The sequence below is a fragment of the Salmo salar genome, chromosome ssa14, assembly GCF_905237065.1.
Source record: "Salmo salar chromosome ssa14, Ssal_v3.1, whole genome shotgun sequence".
NCBI lineage: Eukaryota > Metazoa > Chordata > Actinopteri > Salmoniformes > Salmonidae > Salmo > Salmo salar.
This window is the reverse complement of record NC_059455.1, coordinates 74,454,619-74,474,651: the sequence shown is the minus strand read 5'-3', so window position 1 is coordinate 74,474,651 and position 20,033 is coordinate 74,454,619. Positions and strand designations below refer to the sequence as shown.

At 41.6% G+C, this 20,033-nt stretch overlaps 1 protein-coding gene across 3 annotated transcripts in view; it reads right to left on the bottom strand.

The window, feature by feature from the left end:
• Positions 1–20,033, bottom strand: part of LOC106570306 (retinoic acid receptor beta) — a 283,051-nt gene that overhangs the window by 119,868 nt on the left and 143,150 nt on the right. Inside the window, exon 1 of one of the 3 annotated variants that reach the window (XM_014142482.2) lies at positions 6,443–7,394. The exons of the other annotated variants lie outside the window; for them this stretch is intronic. Within the exon in view, the coding sequence (XP_013997957.1) occupies positions 6,443–6,599 (157 nt within the window). The 5' untranslated portion in view covers positions 6,600–7,394. Of the gene's footprint in view, positions 1–6,442; positions 7,395–20,033 lie in introns of those variants that run through there. 3 annotated transcript variants of the gene reach the window in all.

The window sequence follows — 20,033 nt, the reverse complement described above, 5'->3', positions numbered from 1 at the left end:
AAACCTTTAAAGAACAGAAAAATGTTTTCTGATAACATTCTTGCAACATCAGGCAAATGTTTTATACAATCATTGTTTAATCATCAGCACAACTGGACAGTTTTTGTGTTATGAGAACATTTGCTGCAACCTGACGAATGTTCTGAGAACATTCACAGAAACAAATTTGGTTTGCTGGGAAGTTGCTCAAAAGAAGTCTGGAAACCCCATCAGTCTAATGATTCAGTGGTTCTACAGCAAAAATAGAAAAATGCATTTCCTGCAAATTGTTTCATTTTTAGCAGTAAAATAAAAGTGAGTCACCATCCATCATGTCAGAATGACATCTGACAAATGTAAGAGTGAAATAAAATAAAAGCACTCTTCCTATTTCCAATGTAGTCCGTTGCTTCTCTCAGTGGGAATTTCTTCCTCGGGAGGGTAAGTGAACTGCTTCCAAGATGTTCGACCATTGTTTTCAACGTAATCTACTCACATTCATGGACGTCTATATCTGGGTTGCATATGATTTACACGGCCCAACTTCACATGCGCATTAGCACTCAGTGCGCACATGGAGCAGAGCGAGCAACCAAAAACATGGCAAACTTTGGATGAATATAAAATGCTAATATCTTCAGCTGTGAGTGATGGGGGGAAAGAAAATCGACCTCAGCAACAATTATATGAACAATTCAGTGGATCTTTTGTGCACAAAGATGATGACTAAAGTGTCTTATTAGAAATTTTCAAATTTGACTTTCTGGGCCGGATGTCAGTTAAACTGCATTACTGAAGCATGATTGTAGCAGTCGAAACCGTGCTTCCAGATCAGAACCCTGGCCCCTTAGGTGGCATAGCCTGGTCCCAGATCTGTTTGTGCTGTATAGCCAAATCCTATGGTCATTGTCATTGCCAAACGGAGAGAATGGCCTGACAGATCTGGGACCAGCGGGCAGTGGTGCTGGAACACCACACCACACCAGCACCGTTTCAAAGTTGTTACCCTCCTTTTTATCTCCCCATCCATCCCCCCTCCAACCTCTTAGTTGTCCTGTCACATGCCCGCAAAATCAGCTTGGTGTGAAAGCTGTGACCATGGTCTTTCATGTCCCTATCTGAATCACATTAAGCCTTGAAGAGAAGAACAGGGACAGGGCCTAATTAACATATCATGCTGTTATCTCAAGCATGGTCTGTCTGTCTGCTCATTGTTTACAACAAAGGGAGAACTTGGCATTGGACATTGTTGTTCAGCTACAAGGATGTAACTGCAGAGAAAACATGAGACTGTTGATACATGTGTATGGGAGCACACACGTGTACACACACACACACACACACACACACACACACAATACACACACTTAAGCATGCAGGCACACACAAAAACACGTGCATGTGCACACATACACGTGAACACACACACCCACCCACACACACACACACACACACACACTTTATTAACTATTATGCCTGCCCATGTCATACATAATCCATGCAATACAAATCAGTATTACCTACTTCACTAGAAGAATAAGACGACAAAGGGATGAGAGTCAACTAACCTCAGAAATATCTGAACAAGTCATTTTACCATCAATTTTATGCTTTACTTGACAATGGCTAGCGCTTAGACCCTATAAGTGAACGTGTGAATCGTTTCAATGTTGGTATTCAAGTCCCGAAAGGCCTTGGGATTACAGCTTCCAATGCCATATCGATTACAGACAAAGAGAAACCATTCATACTCTATTGTCGTGTAGTGTTATACCCGTATGACTATCACTCCTATCAAAGGATTCAATACATCAAATATTCTCAAGTTTCTCAAAGATTATCCTCATATTGTAATTTTCAGTTAATATATATATTTGTTATTGCATTCACCAATAACCTTGAATTCTATAAGCCTATACATAATAGTACCTATGATAACTAATATATTGTACACTACTGTCCTGATATCCATTCTATAATGGAAAACAAACAAATACAAAGAACAATGTCCATAATATAAAACTAAGCTATGAATTTAGAAATGATTTCTATGTTTTAGTGCATGCATCAAACATCATAATATCCTCACACACACAAACACACCAACACCTTCTCATTGTATCCTTCGTACAACAATCTGTTTTCCTGCTCATTCTAAAAAAAGAAGGCTTATGTGTGTGTATGTGAGTGTGTATGCTTGTGCATGCTCATAGTGAATAGATCTAATTGACACCCTCGGGGCTTCCATTGCACTGAATAAATGAATGAATAAAAAACTACGTTACAATGACCTCTCTGGGAAGCTCTTTAAATGAAAGTCCCATTTAAACTGTTCCTTACTTAAACATGAAAGGGGGCAGAGCGTTGCAAGACGAGTGCAATGCCACAAGGCTAATGTGTATGTAGTCTATGCATATGAAATAGTGGGGGGAAAGAAAGATTGCCCAATCGGTTCAATCTTGTTTTGCTACAATGCCTTGGTGATGAATACAAGCAAGTCTGTTATCAGGATAATTTGCAACACACACACACATACATACACATACACACACACACACCCTCTGTGCATGAATGGAAAATGGTTTTCTAATTGCATTGAAATGCTAATCAAAGGCACCTTGTGTGTGGTGATTAATGAACATGATGAGTTACTTATACTTTACTGTTCAAGATGATTTAATTAGGTAGAACACACACACACACACACACACACACACACACACACACACATACACAAGCACGCACACACACAATGAACACACAGTGGTGTACTGTAATGATGAGAAATTATGACCTTTTCTATTAGTGATCACACCACAGTGACAAGTTAATAGTCTTATCAATCATGAATGGAACACTGCACTAGCTACTACACCTGGAGACTATTATAAATCTATGGAATACAGTTATTGCATTCCCTCTATTCTCTCATGTAAGGCATTCACACAAAGGCAAACACACCCACACCTTTCTTATACATAGGATACACACAGTATGCACATATAACAGCTCAGCTAAACCATCAAATAAGATGATCAGATTTAGGTAGAAACTATAGGATTATGTGGGATTAAATCTTTTGCTAGATAAACTAATTTGCTATATTTTATGGGGCATACAAATGCAAAATATAAACAAATCTAATTAAACAAATAAAGAGAGGCTATTCATGTAAAACCAATGTAGCCTACTGTAGGAGCGCAGTGAAGTGGGGTGAGTAGGGGGTGAATAGTAGACACCTTCTCCACTTTCGCTGTTACTGATAAGGGCCACTTCACTGTGATTTGTGCCTGTAGAGCAAACACGTCCTGGGAAGTGTAGTGACATGACCGACAGTACAGCAGTGCTTAACATTATCTGCTCTCCAGTCGTCATACTATCAAAATAAATCAAGTGGAGGGGGGGCTTAAACAAACACTTATATTGCCAGGAGATCACGCCTTCTCAAGAAGCAGAGTGGAGGGGCCTCAGGCAAACACACACAGATAAGGCAAGTATTCCATAAGCTAAGGTTATTATCTGACTGCAAACCACTGACTTCTTCTCATGAGTGTGTGATAGGACAGACAGACTAGCCTACTTCTCTGAGTGAGTGAGTAAAAAAAAACATGTTTAGAAATGTTCTGCGTATGGAGTGTGTAAAGAGAGTTAGTGAATGTGTGGCATCATTCTTGTCAGAAAAAAAGGGTCTGTCTCATAGACAGCATTCGGAAAGTAGTCAGACCCCTTCACTTTTCCCACCTTTTTTTACGTTACAGCCTTATTCTAAAATGGATTCAAGTTTTTTTCCCCCTCATCAATCTACACACAATTCCCCATAATGACAAAGCAAAAACAGATTTTTAGAATTGTTTGCATATTTATAACAAATTAAAAACTGAAATATCACATTTACATAAGTATTCAGACCCTTTACTCAGTACTTTGTTGAAGCACCTTTGCAGTGATTACAGCCTCAAGATTTCTTGGGTATGACGCTACAAGCTTGGCACACCTGTATTTAAGGAGTTTCTCCCATTCTTCTCTGCAGATCCTCTCAAGCTCTGTCAGGTTGGATGAAGAGAGTCGCTGCACAGCTACTTTCAGGTCTCTCCAGAGATGTTAGATCGGGTTCAAGTCCGGGCCACTCAAGGACATTCAGAGACTTGTCCCGAAGCCACTCCTGCGTTGTCTTGGCTGTGTGCTTAGGGTCATTGTCCTGTTGGAATGTGAACATTCGCCCCAGTCTGAGGTCCTGAGCGCTCTGGAGCAGGTTTTCATTAAGGATCTCTCTGTACTTGAAGCAGAATTTCATCAAGGATCTCTCTGTAGTTTTCTCCGTTCATCCTTCCGTCAATCCTGACTAGTCTCCCAGTCCCTGCTGATGAAAAACATCCCCACAGCATGATGCTGCCTCCAGACGTGATGCTTGTCATGCAGGCCAAATATTTCAATCTTGGTTACATCAGACCAGAGGATCTAGTTTCTCGTGGTCTGAGAGTCCTTTAGGTGCCTTTTGGAAATCTCAAAGCGGGCTGTCATGTGCCTTTTACTGAGGAGTGACTTCCGTCTGGCCACTCTACCATAAAGGCCTGATTGGTGGAGTGCTGCAGAGATGGTTGTCCTTCTAGAAGGTTCTCCCATCTCCACAGTGAACCTTTGGAGCACTGTCAGAGTGACCATTGGATTCTTGGTCACCTCCCTGACCAAGACCCTTCTCCCCCGATTGCTCAGTTTGACCGGGCAGCCAGCTCTAGGAAGAGTCTTGGTGGTTCCAATCTTCTTCCATTTAAGAAAAATGGAGGCTACTGTGTTCTTGGGGACCTTCAATGCTGCAGACAATTTTTTCTACCCTTCCGCAGATCTGTGCCTCAACACAATCCAGTCTCGGAGTTCAACGGACAATTCATTCAACCTTAGGGATTGTTTTTTGCTCTGACATGCACTGTCAACTGTGAGACCTTATATAGACAGGTGTGTGCCTTTTCAAATCATGCCCAATCAATTGAATTTAACACATATCTAAAAACCTGTTTTCACTTTGTCATATTGGGGTATTATGTGTGGATTGAAGAGAAAAAAAGTATCTTAATCCATTTTAGAATAAGGCTGTAACGTAACAAAATGTGGAAAAAGTCAAGGGGCCTGAATACTTTCCCAATGCACTGTAAAACAGGTCTGTCTATAGTCTTGGAGCAAGCCGTTCAAAATGAACCTTATTGAAGAGTTGGAGAGACAGAGAATACAACCCATATTTATGTTTATTTATTTTCCCTTTTGTACTTTAACTATTTACACATCGTTACAAAAACTGTACAAAAGCCGTAATATGACATTTGAAATGTCTCTATTCCTTTGAAACATTAGTGATTGTAATGTTTACTGTTCATTTTTTATTTCACTTTTATCTACTATCTATTTCACTTATTTTGGCAATGTAAACATATAATGTAAACATATGTTTCCCATGCCAATAAATCTCTTTGAATTGAATTGAGAGAGTGAGAGAGAGGGGGGAGGGGGAGAGAGAGAGACTTGCGAGCATCTCTATGCTCTACGTCCTGGGGTTATAGCCGCCCCCTGCCCCTGTCATCTCTCTTTTCTGGGAGGGAGGGAAGTGTCAAGGCACAGCCTGCCCGTGTTTACTCTGTGCATTCCTCCGCCCAGTGTAGGGACCAGGAGATCACATACTGCTTACATCCCAAATGGCACCCTATTCCCTATAGTGTGCAGTACTTTTAACCAGGGCCCCATAGGGCTCTGGTTTAAAAGTATTGCACAATGTAGGGAATAGGGTGCTATTTGAGATGCAGCTACTGAACATACATCAGCCTGCTGTAGAGAGCTGTTTCCACCTCCAGAATTTACGACCCAAGTGTGTACAGATGAAATATGACAGGACTAGGAGGAACGCTTCAAGCACAGGGCCATGTCACAGTGACAGGACAAAAAAAGTGTGAGTTTTTACAAATGATGTCAATGGCTGCTCTACAAGTCATTTGAGATATAAGAACGATTTATGTTTGAAAGAATTATGGACAATAAAGTATCTATTCTATTCTGTTCTATTCTTGCTTGTGTTTAATTCTCAAATAAGTTATCTAACTAGTTACTTAACACTCAGACACAGGTATGCCCTACAACACTGTTTATGGCACATTAGGGTGATTTAAGGGGCAATGATGGGGGTCACAAGTGTGTGTGTGTGTGTGTGTGTGTGTGTGTGTGTGTGTGTGTGTGTTGGGCATATTTAATGTGTGGTCATTAAACGCATCAGATGAGAGGAAATGAGAAGACAGGAAGCACTGTGAGGAGGGGCGCATGGACACAATATAAAGAGAAGATCAAAGAGATTAAGTAGACAAGCCACGCACATCATGGCTATTATAATTTCATTATGTCATTATTATGATAGGGTACTGTTATGAAGCTACTAGGCTGTAGACACGTGAAATGAAAGGGAAGGGAGCAAAAGTTAACCTACACTGTGCGCTCCGGCGGTGTTGCCAGTCTCTCTGAGCGAGCCCGCCGAAGCACGCTTTCAGTGCCTTCTCTTGTAGCATGCACGAAGAGGGACTCGAAGTGTAGAAATCCAACATTTGTCCCGGGCTCACCGCTAGCAAATCCATACAATCAAACATGATTTCCCTTAGTCGCAAAACTCTGCCTGTTATTGTATTCCTTTAAAATATAATTTAGGTGTGGATAATAATCGCGAACATAAGTGCACACAACTCCATCAAAGTATGCCCCTTTCTTGGCACGTAAAATATTGGTCTTCTTCCCAGACTATGAGAGTCATGAATTATGACTGACAACACCGCTAAAAGCTTGTAATTGACCCAAATGATGATTTGCCATTTTCCTCTGGTGTCCGGTTGTTGAGAGGAAAATGTGTCAGCCAGTCAGTCACCTCCGTAACGTTCCAACGTGTGTCAGCCAGTCAGTCACCTCCGTAACGTTCCAACGTGTGTCAGCCAGTCAGTCACCTCCGTAACGTTCCAACGTGTGTCAGCCAGTCAGTCACCTCCGTAACGTTCCAACGTGTGTCAGCCAGTCAGTCACCTCCGTAACGTTCCAACGTGTGTCAGCCAGTCAGTCACCTCCGTAACGTTCCAACGTGTGTCAGCCAGTCAGTCACCTCCGTAACGTTCCAACGTGTATATACTTTATTTTTTGCACAGCCCCTTCCAGTGCGCTTAACAACAAGCTCCTCGCTCGAGCCCGCCGCACAAAAAATATGTTCTTATAAATATTACAGATCGCGTTTTAAAACCACATCTGCCCGTTCGGATGACGAATGGGTTATCCTGCCTCCATGCAGCTCATTTCATACTACTTTGGTCACAGAGAATGAAAGATTGAATTGCCTAATATATGCGAGTGAACTTTCTATGAACCCATCCGAGACTGCTAACCTTCAAATGACCCAACCAGTCTGACATCACCAAGTCCCAGGATTCTCACACACCGTGCAGCGCGAGCCTCACAACCAGCAGCAGCAGCGCGAGCCAGGCTGAAAGAAGAAACGCAGGCAGCTCGAGCTCACCGCGCATAATATTATTTTCCTCGAAAGAACACGATACACGATATTTTCGTGCGATAAAAACACATTTCTAAATTCATGAATCAAAGTAGCTCACTTAGATATGTTCACGATCTAAGCAACCATGGTAGGGTATTACTGTGTATCACAGCAAAAGTATAGGCTACAATTGTTTAAAGGATTATGCAACAAAACTAAGAAATCTGATAAAGAAAAAAATATAAAGAAAACGCAAATGGAGTACATCTTAACATTTCAATACTTTTTCGATTTCAGAGTTTTACAAACACATGTTACATTGTAACTCTGTCAAGTCTCATGCACTTGTTTTCAGTAGCCTAGGCTACTTCTGACAGCGGTTGAGCAGCAGTATGTGATCAGAGAAATTCTATATAGTGCAAAGTTATTATATAGCCTAGGCTATGAGTTTTGACATGCTTACAGCTTCAATATGTTTTCTTATTATTTTATGACCAATAGTTAGTTACTTTAAAAATGGTTATGTTGACATGAAATACACGTGGGTAACAAAACTGAAAGTAAAATCTCAGTTGTTTATTCTCACATGAGCATTACTGCAAGTTAAGTTAAATTAGGAAAGTTAAATCTGAATCTTTATGACTCGATTTGTTTCTAGGCAACTTAATCTATGCATTATACACACTGTTACAGGCAGGGACATTTTAATGTCTCTAAATCCTATAATTAGATGAAACAAGTTTGTAAGAATAGGGTTTAAGTAAGGGCTTGAATAATATGAATAATACGAATAATACTGTAGTTTGAGTGTTTGTCACTTTGTGTTGTGAAGAACCAAAGAAAGATCCAAAGAAGAAGATACACTCACGTATGGAATTTGTGGAATTTATGGAAAATGTTATTTTTCAAAATGACAAATGTGCATTGAAATAACTCTACCTACAGTTCAGAGAAAATATAAGGACATATTGGTCCTTTGTGGTTGGTTGGGGAAGGAGGTGCACCATGAACCTCACCACGACTATCTAAACATCCCATTAACCATCTCTCTAACTCTGCATGTGCCACACACACACACAGTCTAACCCCTTTGGAAAGACCCAACATAACCCCCGCACATTGACTTGGTACCGGTACCCCCTCATAGCCTAGGCTATATAATAACTTTGCACTATATAGAATTTCTCTGATCACATACTGCTGCTCAACCGCTGTCAGAAGTACATTGCCTTGTTATTGTTATATTATTGTGCAAATTTTGATAATTCTTTACATTCGTTTATTTCGTCAATATTTTCTTAACTCTTCTTGAAGTGCACTGTTGGTTAAGGGCTTGTAAGTAAGCATTTCACAGTAAGGTCTACACCTGTTTTTAAAGCCACCATCTGTAATTCATACTTCAGTGATTCTAAATCATTAATAGAAATAGCCATTGAACAGCAGTAACCATTACAGATAACACCTTTAAGCTGATATCTTTATAAAAATATGATGATTTCCTGGTTGTGCCAGAGTTGCTCAGGATATAATTCATTATCCTGCTATAGGCTACTGCTGAGCTGCACTTCCTTGAATGTTGAGGGAGGAAGTGTAACATTGTATTGAACCCGTTATACAGTGATAACCTAGTGGGTGGGTGATCCGCTGTGGTAAAATAATAACGTTATACTATTCTATTATATTTAGTTCTATTATGTAGAATACTATCATTATGTGATCCTGCAGACATTGATTCATCTTTGACCTAACTTTATTAAACAAGCACCATTCGCCAGAATAGCCTGTTCTCTGGACAGCTGAACGAGTAGAGCAGGGACTGTGTATAAAGTAGAGAATCCCACACATGCACAGAGGCTATGGACCTTCAGCTGTCAGGAAGAGGGGTCCAGAGAAGTCGGCCACTCCAAAATAATAATTAGCTCATTAGGCATTCCTTCAACTTGGTTAATTGGTTACACCCTGACTTAAAATCTCCAGACCTAAAATTTGCCTGCAGTAAGCATTTCTATTTTACATGTAATTTCAACTACAATATCATCTGAAATTGAAACTGAAATGAATTTAAATCCTCAGTGACAAATGGGTGAACTTTATTTCACCTGCTTGACTTGAATAAAATGAAAACTGAAGTGACCCCCAACCCTTCCACAAACCCCAAGGGGACCAGCACTGATTACATGTTATGTTGTATATTTATAACCCAGATAAGAAATAGTGAAAGTCAACAGCCTGGTTTTGATAATGTGTGCTTATTAACAACATCATAGCTATCGCCTGGGGCGGCAGGTAGCCTAGTGGTTAGAGCGTTGTCCAGTAACTGAAAGGTTGCTGGATCAAATCCACAAGCTGACAAGGTAAAAATATGTCGTTCTGCTCCTGACCAAGGCAGTTAACCCACTGTTCCCCAGTAGGCCGTCATTGTAAATAAGAATTTGTTCTTAACTGACTTGCCAGGTTAATAAAAAGTATATTGTCTCACTGAAAGTACTTGACAAAGTAGCCAAACACTGAAGACTTCAACAGCAAACACTGAGGAAGACTTGACAAGTTCTTGTCATAACTTGTGATTATGTTGTGTGGATGGGATGAACATGTTTTCGAGAGAGAGATAGTTTCAGGGAGGCTCAGCGGGTGCTCATCTCTTTTACAGAGGAGGAGAGACTGATCCCCTTGATGCTGATGAATAATGTAGCAGAGCCGAGAGAGTGGAGAGAGCAGAGAGCTGAAAAGGAACCCCAGTCCCCACCACATACAGCCTATACCACCTGCCTCCCGACGGCTCGCCCCACTGTAACTGTATCCCCTCTCCCCTCACACACAGACACACACCCCTCCACTACCCCATTAGGAACCCCTGAGCCACCCTCTCCCTGTTACACAACCTGCTCCCCCCCACCCCGATCGCCACACTGTAACAGTAACCTACTTGCACCCACCACCTGCCCCCCACGGCTGGCTCGCACCACTGTAACAATAACCCACATGCACTCCCACCCCCTCCCTCACCCTACCCCCATGTACCCCATAAGCCAGACCCATCCAGGTAATTTATCCACATGGTTTAGATTCACCTGTAATTAGAAGGTGACAATGAACCAGTCTTTCAAGATAAGACACTTTCTGACATCAAGTGCTCCTCCAGGTCCTGCAACTCCCTGGGAGCCCGCTGCCAAAAACCGAGCAGGCTATGACCATGGTAAAGTACTACAGCACATCATTTAACATTGCTGGACAAAGCGACAAAGCTTGAAGTTTAGGCTACACATGTGGAACACGCAGGACAGGTAGCAGGAACTAGCCATAGGTGCTAGTTTGAGCTCACTCAGGAAAGAGACTTTCAATCATTGCTTAACTTCTTTGGGACTGGGGGGCAGTATTGAGTAGCTTGGATGAATAAGGTGCCCAGAGTAAACTCAGGCCCAAAAGCTAGAAAATGTATATAATTAGTAGATTTGGATAGAAAACAAGTTTCTAAAACTGTTTGAATTATGTCTGTGAGTATAACAGAACTCATATGGCAGGCAAAAACCTGAGAAAAAATCCAACCAGGAAGTGGGAAATCTGAGGTTTGTAGTTTTTCAAGTGATTGCCTATCCAATATACAGTGTCTATTGCACTTCCTACGGCTTCCACTAGATTGCCTACGGAGCTGTGAAGGGAACGGCACCTCCATACCTTCAGGCTCTGATCAGGCCCTACACCCAAACAAGGGCACTGCGCTCATCCACCTCTGGCCTGCTGGCCCCCCTACCTCTGAGGAAGCACAGTTCCCGCTCAGCCCAGTCAAAACTGTTCGCTGCTCTGGCACCCCAATGGTGGAACAAGCTCCCTCACGACGCCAGGACAGCGGAGTCAATCACCACCTTCCGGAGACACCTGAAACCCCACCTCTTTAAGGAATACCTAGGATAGGATAAAGTAATCCTTCTAACCCCCCCCCTTAAAAGATTTAGATGCACTATTGTAAAGTGGTTGTTCCACTGGATATCATAAGGTGAATGCACCAATTTGTAAGTCGCTCTGGATAAGAGCGTCTGCTAAATGACTTAAATGTAAATGTAAATGTCAACAGTCTTTAGAACGTTGTTTCAGGCTTCTACTGTGAAGGGGGAGAGAATAAGAGCTGTTTGAATCAGGGGTCTGGCAGAATGCCATGAGCTCAGTCTCGCGCGCAGCCGTGAGCGCGAGCTGCATTCCCTTTCATTTCTAAAGACAAAGGAATTGTCCGGTTGGAATATTATTGAAGATTTATGATAAAAACATCCTAAAGATTGATTCTATACATCGTTTGACATGTTTCTACAAACTGTAATGGAACGCTTTGTGCATTTGGATTACTGGACTAAACGCGCGAACAAAATGAGGTATTTGGACATAAATTACGGACTTTATCGAACAAAACAAACATTTATTGTGGAACTGGGATTCCTGGGAGTGCATTCCGATGAAGATCATCAAAGGTAAGTGAATATTTATAACGCTATTTCTGAGTTTTGTGACACAGCTCCTTGGTTGGAAAATGGCTGTATGGTTTTCTGTGGCTAGGCGCTGACCTAACATAATTGCATGGTGTGCTTTCACTGTAAAACTTTTTTGTAATCTGACACAGCAGTTGCATTAAGGAGAAGTTTATCTTTTATTGTATATTTAACACTTGTATCTTTTATCAATGTTTATGATGAGTATTTCTGTAATTTGATGTGGCTCTCTCTACTTTCACTGGATGTTTGTTGAGACAATGCATTTCTGAACATAACGCACCAATTTCAAATGAGGTTTTTGGACATAAAGATGAACTTTATCGAACAAAACACACATTTATTGTCTAACATGGAGTCCTGGGAGTGCCATCCGGTGAAGATCATCAAAGGTTAGTGATTAATTTTAACGCTATTTCTGTCTTTGTGACACCTCTCCTTCTTTGGAAAATGGCTGTATGGTTTTCTGTGGCTAGGTGCTGACCTAACATAATCGCAAGGTGTGCTTTCGCCGTGAAGCCTTTTTGAAATCAGACACTGTGATTGGATTAACAAGAAGTTTATCTTTAAAATGGTGTATAATACTTGTATGTTTGAGGAATTGTAATGATGAGATTTCTGTTGTTTTGAATTTGGCGCCCTGTAATTTCACTGGCTGTTGTCGAGGTGGGACGCTAGCGTCCCACATATCCCAGCGAAGTTAAAGTGCGCGCAAAAGACAGAGAGAGAGAGAGAGAGAGAGAGCAAGAGACAGAGAGAGAGAGCAAGAGAGAGCAAGAGAGAGAGAGTAAGAGAGAGAGAGAGCAAGAGAGAGAGTGAGAGCAAGAGACAGAGAGAGCAAGAGACAGCGAGAGAGCAAGAGAGCGAGAGAGAGAAAGAGAGCGCAAGAGACAGAGAGAGCGAAAGACAGAGAGAGAGAGCAAGAGAGAGCAAGAGAGAGAAAGCAAGAGAGAGCAAGAGAGAGAGAGCTAGAGAGCAAGAGAGAGAGAGCGAGAGAGCAAGAGACAGAGAGCGAGCAAGAGAGAGAGAGGGAGCAAGAGAGAGAGCGAGAGCAAGAGAGCGAGAGAGAGCGAGAGAGAGAGCGAGAGAGAAAGAGGGAGGATAGCATTACCACTGCATGTTCGTTCCGCAACTTCAGGTATCTTTTACATTATTTCCCATTTATTTTTCATGAGCAAACTTTTGATAGCATATTAATGGAGAGGATGGAGGATTTTAGCACTGGCAGTAATTCCTGCTTGGGTCGCTCAGCGTTCAGATAGCTATATTTAGTTACACTTGCACTCTGCTTATTTAATTGAAGCAGCATGACTAAAGAGGAATATGATGAAGGGTAGATCTATTTTCCACTGGAATTACAGATCATGCCAACGCACACATTCGGGATTCTCTGGTTAGGAAGTAATGTGATATGCAGATTAATTTGTTCTATGCTAAAAAACTTTCGTTTTTGTTCTTGTGCCTGAGCTTTAATCGGATTCCGTTATCACTTTGTCTGATAGAGATACCTTTATGTAACTTTTATTTTATTTGAGAAAATAATGACTGTATATACTATATTTGACAAGGTGGTAACAGTATTAAGATGAACATGACTGTTACGTCCATGTCACGTCTACTCCTGCTCCTCCCCTCCGGCGTGCCACGTCGCCGGAATACTAACCACCGGTCCTGGGAATCAACATTGTGCACACCTGGCACTCATCATTACGCTCACCTGGCACTCATCATTATGATTCACACCTGGACCTCATTAGCTCCCCTTTATAGGTCCCTTCCTTTTGTTCATTCCTCAGTTGGTATTGCACCTGTGTTCATGTTACCTTGCTTCTGTTACGCTATCATCTTTGTTGTTTTAATTAAACATTTTACCTGCACCTGCTTCTTGACTCACAGCGTCATCGTTACAGAATAACACCTTATCTAAGGGAAGCATCAGGGAGTGTTTCTTTGTGTTGGAAGGTATGTGGTTCCGGGTGTCAGTACTGGAGCTACCAGGGAGGCCTCAGCCGGCTTGTCGGGCTCTCACGTCTCAGCCGGTTCGTCAGGCTCTCACGCCTCAGCCGGTTCGTCAGGTTTCTGTTCTCAGCGGAGGCGACTGGTCCACTCCTGATCCCCGGGATCGTCCCTTTGGTCGGCGTCCTGCGGCTGAAGCCGCGCGCCGGGGAGGGGACACTGTCGCGTATGCTCTCTCTCCGGCGCTCTAGGTCACCATGCTCAGCCGGATCGACAGGTTCCCCCGCCTAAGCAGAGGTGACCGGTCCGCTCCTGATCCCCGGGATTGTCATTTTGGTCGGCGTCCGGTGGCTGGAGCCACGCACTGTGTGCTCCCTCTCTGGCCTCTAGGTCACCAGGCTGCTGATTATTGTGCACATCTGTCACCATCGTCACGCGCCTCATGACACACACCTGGACTCCATCACCTCCTTGATTACCTTCCCAATATTTGTCACTCTCCTTGGTTCTTTCCTCAGGTGTTATTGACTCTCATGTCAGTGCGTTGTTTGTGTTTCTTGTTTTATGTACCGTTTATTTATCAAACACTCACTCCCTGTACTTGCCTCCCTACTCTCAGCGTACATCGTTACAGTCCATGTTTGTTCAAAGGCTCATTGGAGAGGAAGTACATTTTCCAACATGTCTCTCAAGTCTTGCCCAACAGCATTTGCCAATACTCAATATTAAATGTGTTAAATATTCACACCTTTTATGGCTTCAAATCTTGACTAATAGTCAAAGATGAAATTATTTATTGGAGATGTTTGTTTCATGTCAATGATAATTATATTTTCACTTCCAATAAACAAATAAAGGAGTATGTTTCATACAATATCCTTATTCTGAGCTCCCTGACAAAGACCAGAGAAAGCCCTTTCCTACTGCAGCCAGCACTAAATGTCTCCAGGTGGATAAAGTAGTGAAAAGGGAGAAGAGTGGAAGAAATGGAGGAGTGTAGAAGTGGAAAGATAGATATGGAGGGGTGGAAGGAGAGAACTGTGGAAAGAGCAAAACATGATAGGTTATGAAAAAAACACTCAAACCTAACAAAACCCAAAAGTGCTGAAAGATCCATTTATTTTCCCCTCTTCTCTTTTCTCTACTTCTTTTCACACCTCTTGTTCTCTTTTTTTCACAGTTAAGGCAACATAATTTCATTTTTTCTGTTAGTACATGTCTTTCCACAGCTTGTGTCTTAGTTCGCACTGTCTGGCCTTGATAGGGCTCTAAATAGTATTCGTCACCAATAACAAAAAAAGGAAGCGTTTTGGAGGCTGATATTCTCCAGTTCTCTGTGACTCTTTGACCCTGTTTGGGGCATTCTGTTTTCTCTTCCTCCTCACTCAACCCCACACACATTAAATAAACTAAACACACCCAGAGTCTACCCCCTACTTTATGATCTATTCAATTAGAACAAACCATTCCCACACAAATATTGTTATTTCCAACAGTATTCAAAATAATATTGCTTATCCGATCAATGTTCAAGGGTTCTGTATGGTGTAACTGTTAAAAATATGGTTGCATCTCAAATAGTACCCTATTTGCTATTTAGTGCACTTTTTTTAACAGGGCGCAGAGCCCTGCTCAAAAGTAGTGCACTAAATAGGGAAGAGGGTGCCATTTGAGATGCAACCATAGTGTGATGTTTGTATGTTGTTTCATAACTGTTTGCTGGAGCATAATACTGTAAAAGCAATGGTACTGTGTGTAGTGTTATTAACTCCATATGAGAGGACTATCATCTCAACACTTACACTATGTCTAAGGATATAATGGAGAATGCATTGCCTGACATTGATTCATTGATTGAGTAGTTGCATGAATCAATGTCTATAGAAATCCATCTCATAGTATCAATATTCTTTACTATCGCTAGATGAATTGAGGCTGTGTACAGTAGATTCACAATGGATGCCTTCACACAATAGAGAGAAGGCAAGAGAGAGAGAGAGACAGAGAGAAAGAGTGAGATATGATGGAACAGAACAGAACAGTGGAGACAGACATGGAATCATTGTGATTGTAAAATGCATGACTGAGCTCTTACTCTCCCACCTCAGGAAGTCATTGTTGAACCTCAAGTACAACATTACAACCTTGTTCCTCTCAGGACAATAGCTAATAAACATCAACATCTGTGTGGGTGAGCTTGATTGGTTTACTAAGACATTTATCAGTGTAGCAGAGGCCAGGGGTGCAGAGGGAGGAGAGAGAGAGAGAGCATTACATTACAAATTAGCAGGCAATAAAGTCAGCTCATTTAGAGCCACACACATGGGCACGCACACACACACACTCATTTAGAGCAGGCATTTAAGTACCACAGTAATGCAATGGGTCCCCTGTTGGATATGTGGATCAATGTAGACGGTATAATTACACTTCAGTCTAAGTGTCTTGATGTGAGCTCACACACTTCTCACTTCTCTCTCTCCCATACAAAGAACTGTCAGTGCCGCTGGACTCATTTTCATCAGCAGTAAGTAATGTGTGTGTGTGTGTGTGTGTGTGTGTGTGTGTGTGTGTGTGTGTGTGTGTGTGTGTGTGTGTGTGTGTGTGTGTGTGTGTGTGTGTGTGTGTGTGTGTGTGTGTGTGAACCATTAGAGGTCATTACAGTTAATAAGAGCATTTGTATAACAAATGCGTGATGTGAAATAATTGAGGATTGTTTTGCTAATAGTCCTCCTAACATGTTAAATGCAGTAAATAAAAGGAATGATACAAACGCCCACCTTAATTACAAACATTTGTTTATCCCGACTAGCTATGTTGTTAATAACCACTAATGTTATATGCACATCCCAGCCCACCTGGGTTAGGGTCAATTCAGTTTAAATTAAGTCAATTCAGTTTAAGCGGAACCTTTAAACCTACACAAATGGCTTCTAGTGGCAGAAATGCACACTTTCATTCTAGTGGCAGTAAAAAGACAGTGAGTTCCTGTTCTATGTGGTCAATGAGCTTCCGAACATCACGTTAACAGAGAACAGTAACAGTACAACAATACACCTGTATCTCTCAGCCTCTCCAGAGGGAAAACATTTCATTTCAGAGGGAGTGATGGAGCACAATCAAATTATCCTTCTTTCCTCAAAGTTAAAAACAAAAAGAAGTTATAAATGGTAGGTGATGGGGATGGGAGGAAAAGATACATTCAAAGAAAGAAATAGAAAAGAGAGAGAGCACAATTAGAAGATAGGAATAGTTGAATGAGCGAATAATCTTGTCTTTCCTGCTATTTGTGCTATTTTAAATATGCTATTGAACCACAAACATATCTGGCTAATTCATCTATATGGGCCAAATAATAACGATATATCTGTTAATTATTGTAACTTAGAGAAAATCTCTAAATGTTTACCTTCAATGGTTAAAAAGGCTGTCAATTCATCACACTAACAAAGCTCTCTGAACTGGGTAAATAAAACTACCTCAATAGAAATTATGGTAAAAAGGGAGAGAAAGAGAAGTTGCAGGAAGCAAAGCTATCATCGGAACCTAATCAGTCTCCCTCTCTGCAAACTGTCAAATAAAACTTTTTCTTTCCCTTTTACATTTCCCTGAGCCTACCCTAAAAAAGGCTGTATTATAATATTTGAAAAATATTTTTGGGAAAATATTTAAGACACACCTGAGCCTTTCCTCCACACAGAAACCCTCCAGTCTCCTTAACCTTCCTCCCTTCCCCTTGCCTTTGCAGCCCCTCCCTCCATCCTTCCACCCTCCCCCCATTTCCTGTGGAGGTGTGAAGGAGCCTCATCCTCCCCATCCTCCAGCCAAATAGCCTCCTGATCAGCCCTGCAGGCTTCTGAGTGTCTCTGCAAGGGATTACTGGTGTTCAGACAGCTTCACAAAGTGAGCCCCGGACCGTCTGATCAGAGAATAGCACTACTATCACACCATCTCTCACCACACCTCCCTACACCTTGCCTAGCCCCTGAGGCCTGTGATTTCACACAGATTAGCACTCAAAGTCCCCTAAACTCTCCCTCAGTACTCCCTGTATCGATGGCCATCATAAACGCAGACGCACACTGAAGGGTCTATCAGAGTCCAAAGCGTGTACGCACAGCAGTGTTCCAGAATATTGGATCATTGGATTTCATTATTTTTCGAATTCTCAGCGCAGCTCAAGATATTTCTCCAACTGTCAACACATTCAAATGAATAGAGGACACGTACGAGCCGCGTTTGTTGGGAAATTTGGGGAGGTGCGCGTTCGGGCTGTGCGTTCACTGCGGATGGTGGTCTCAGAGATGCGAAGCTATGCCACAATGGGACATCGTCTATATAGTCTCTGCATCTGTCTCACACACACACACTCACTACACTTTAGACACACATATAGACACACACTGACAAGATACTTTTATACATTTAAAGAGACACACACAGACACACACACACACACACAAAGAAATAGTTGCCCTGACTCACAAAGACACAAACACCTACACACAGAAAGGTAAATAATATACTATCTATTGTTTACAGGAAACTCACTTTACAAATATAGATGAGGTTGGGTGGAAAAAGGACTGGAAGGGAGAAATATATTTTTGTCATGGGCAAAGACACTCAAAAGGTGATTATATTAGTTAACAACAATTTTGATCCGAAACTGTGCAAACAGATCCTCAAGGAAGATGGATCCTTTTAAATATGCTATTGAACCACAAACATATCTGGCTAATTCATCTATATGGGCCAAATAATGACGATCCACACTTCTTCGAAAATATATATAATAATCTATTGAGCTCACAAGCAACGAATGAATCTATTATTATGGTGGGAGATTATAATACGGTTTTAAGTACCTCAATGGATCGTAAAAGAAATCACACTACAAACTATCCCCCTCATGCACTTAAGGAGATCACGAATATCATGGATAGATTAGAACTAGTGGCTACATGGAGGCTGAAAACCCTGACCTCGTGAGATATACATGGAGGAGGTTTAATCAAGCTAGCCGTCTTGACTTCTTCCTGGTCTTATTCTTGCTGGTATCAAACATTTAAAAAAGTATTAATAGGAGTGTCACGGGCTGGCTCAAGAAAGCAGGAGAGGTAGAGTCAGGCGCAGGAGACAGAGAATTCTTGACCACACTTCTTTATTCAAGAAAATGGATGTGGTCGCCAAAAAAATAGGGACGCAGCCCTTAAATACTTCTGCGGTGGTGAACACAGCGAAACCAACCACAGGCAGAGGAAAACCAGCACACGTTCCTCAAGCACATAAACCGGACAAGAAACACAATCACGCACCAACACAGACATCCTACGCTAAACTAAATAACCCCACCCCCTACTAATGACTAACCCAAAACAGGTGCGTGCCTACCTAGACCTAACCAACAGAAAGTGAAACAAAAAAGGATCGATGGCAGCTAGTAGGCCGGCGACGACGACCGCCGAGCTCTGCCCGGCCGAGGAGGGGCGCCACCATCCGTCGGTGTCGTGACAAGGAGAACGAATGCGATCGGACCACCATCTAATTATCCTCCATATAACTCTTACAGAATTTCTACATGGACGGGGATATTGTCAATTTAATCAAAGCCAACCGGATGAAAATGTGCTCTTAACTAAGGGAAAAATTATAAAAAATTGACTTTTTTCTGGACAACATACACTATAAGTCAAAAATGTTAGAACACCTACTCATTCAAGGGTCTTTCTTTATTTTTACAATTTTCTACATTGTAAAATAATAATGAAGACATAAAAACTATTAAATAACACATTTGGAATCATGTAGTAACCAAAAAACGAATAAAAAAAAACCTTGAATGAATAGGTGCTCTAAAACTTTTGACCGGTAGTGTAGGTACAGCAGATACCCTTATTGTAAGGGACAATTTTAAATGTACTTTTAGAGACAATTCAATACAATACTCATCATTTAAAAAAAAGCAGTATAGGTCAAAAGAGAATAGACTAATAAAAAAAATAGAGGAAATAACAGCGCAGGTAGATGGTAATGGAAACTGTACTATAGAGGAACAAAATAGGTAAGAGGAAAAACAAATAATTCGAGGAACTTCTTCAACAACGATCAAGTGT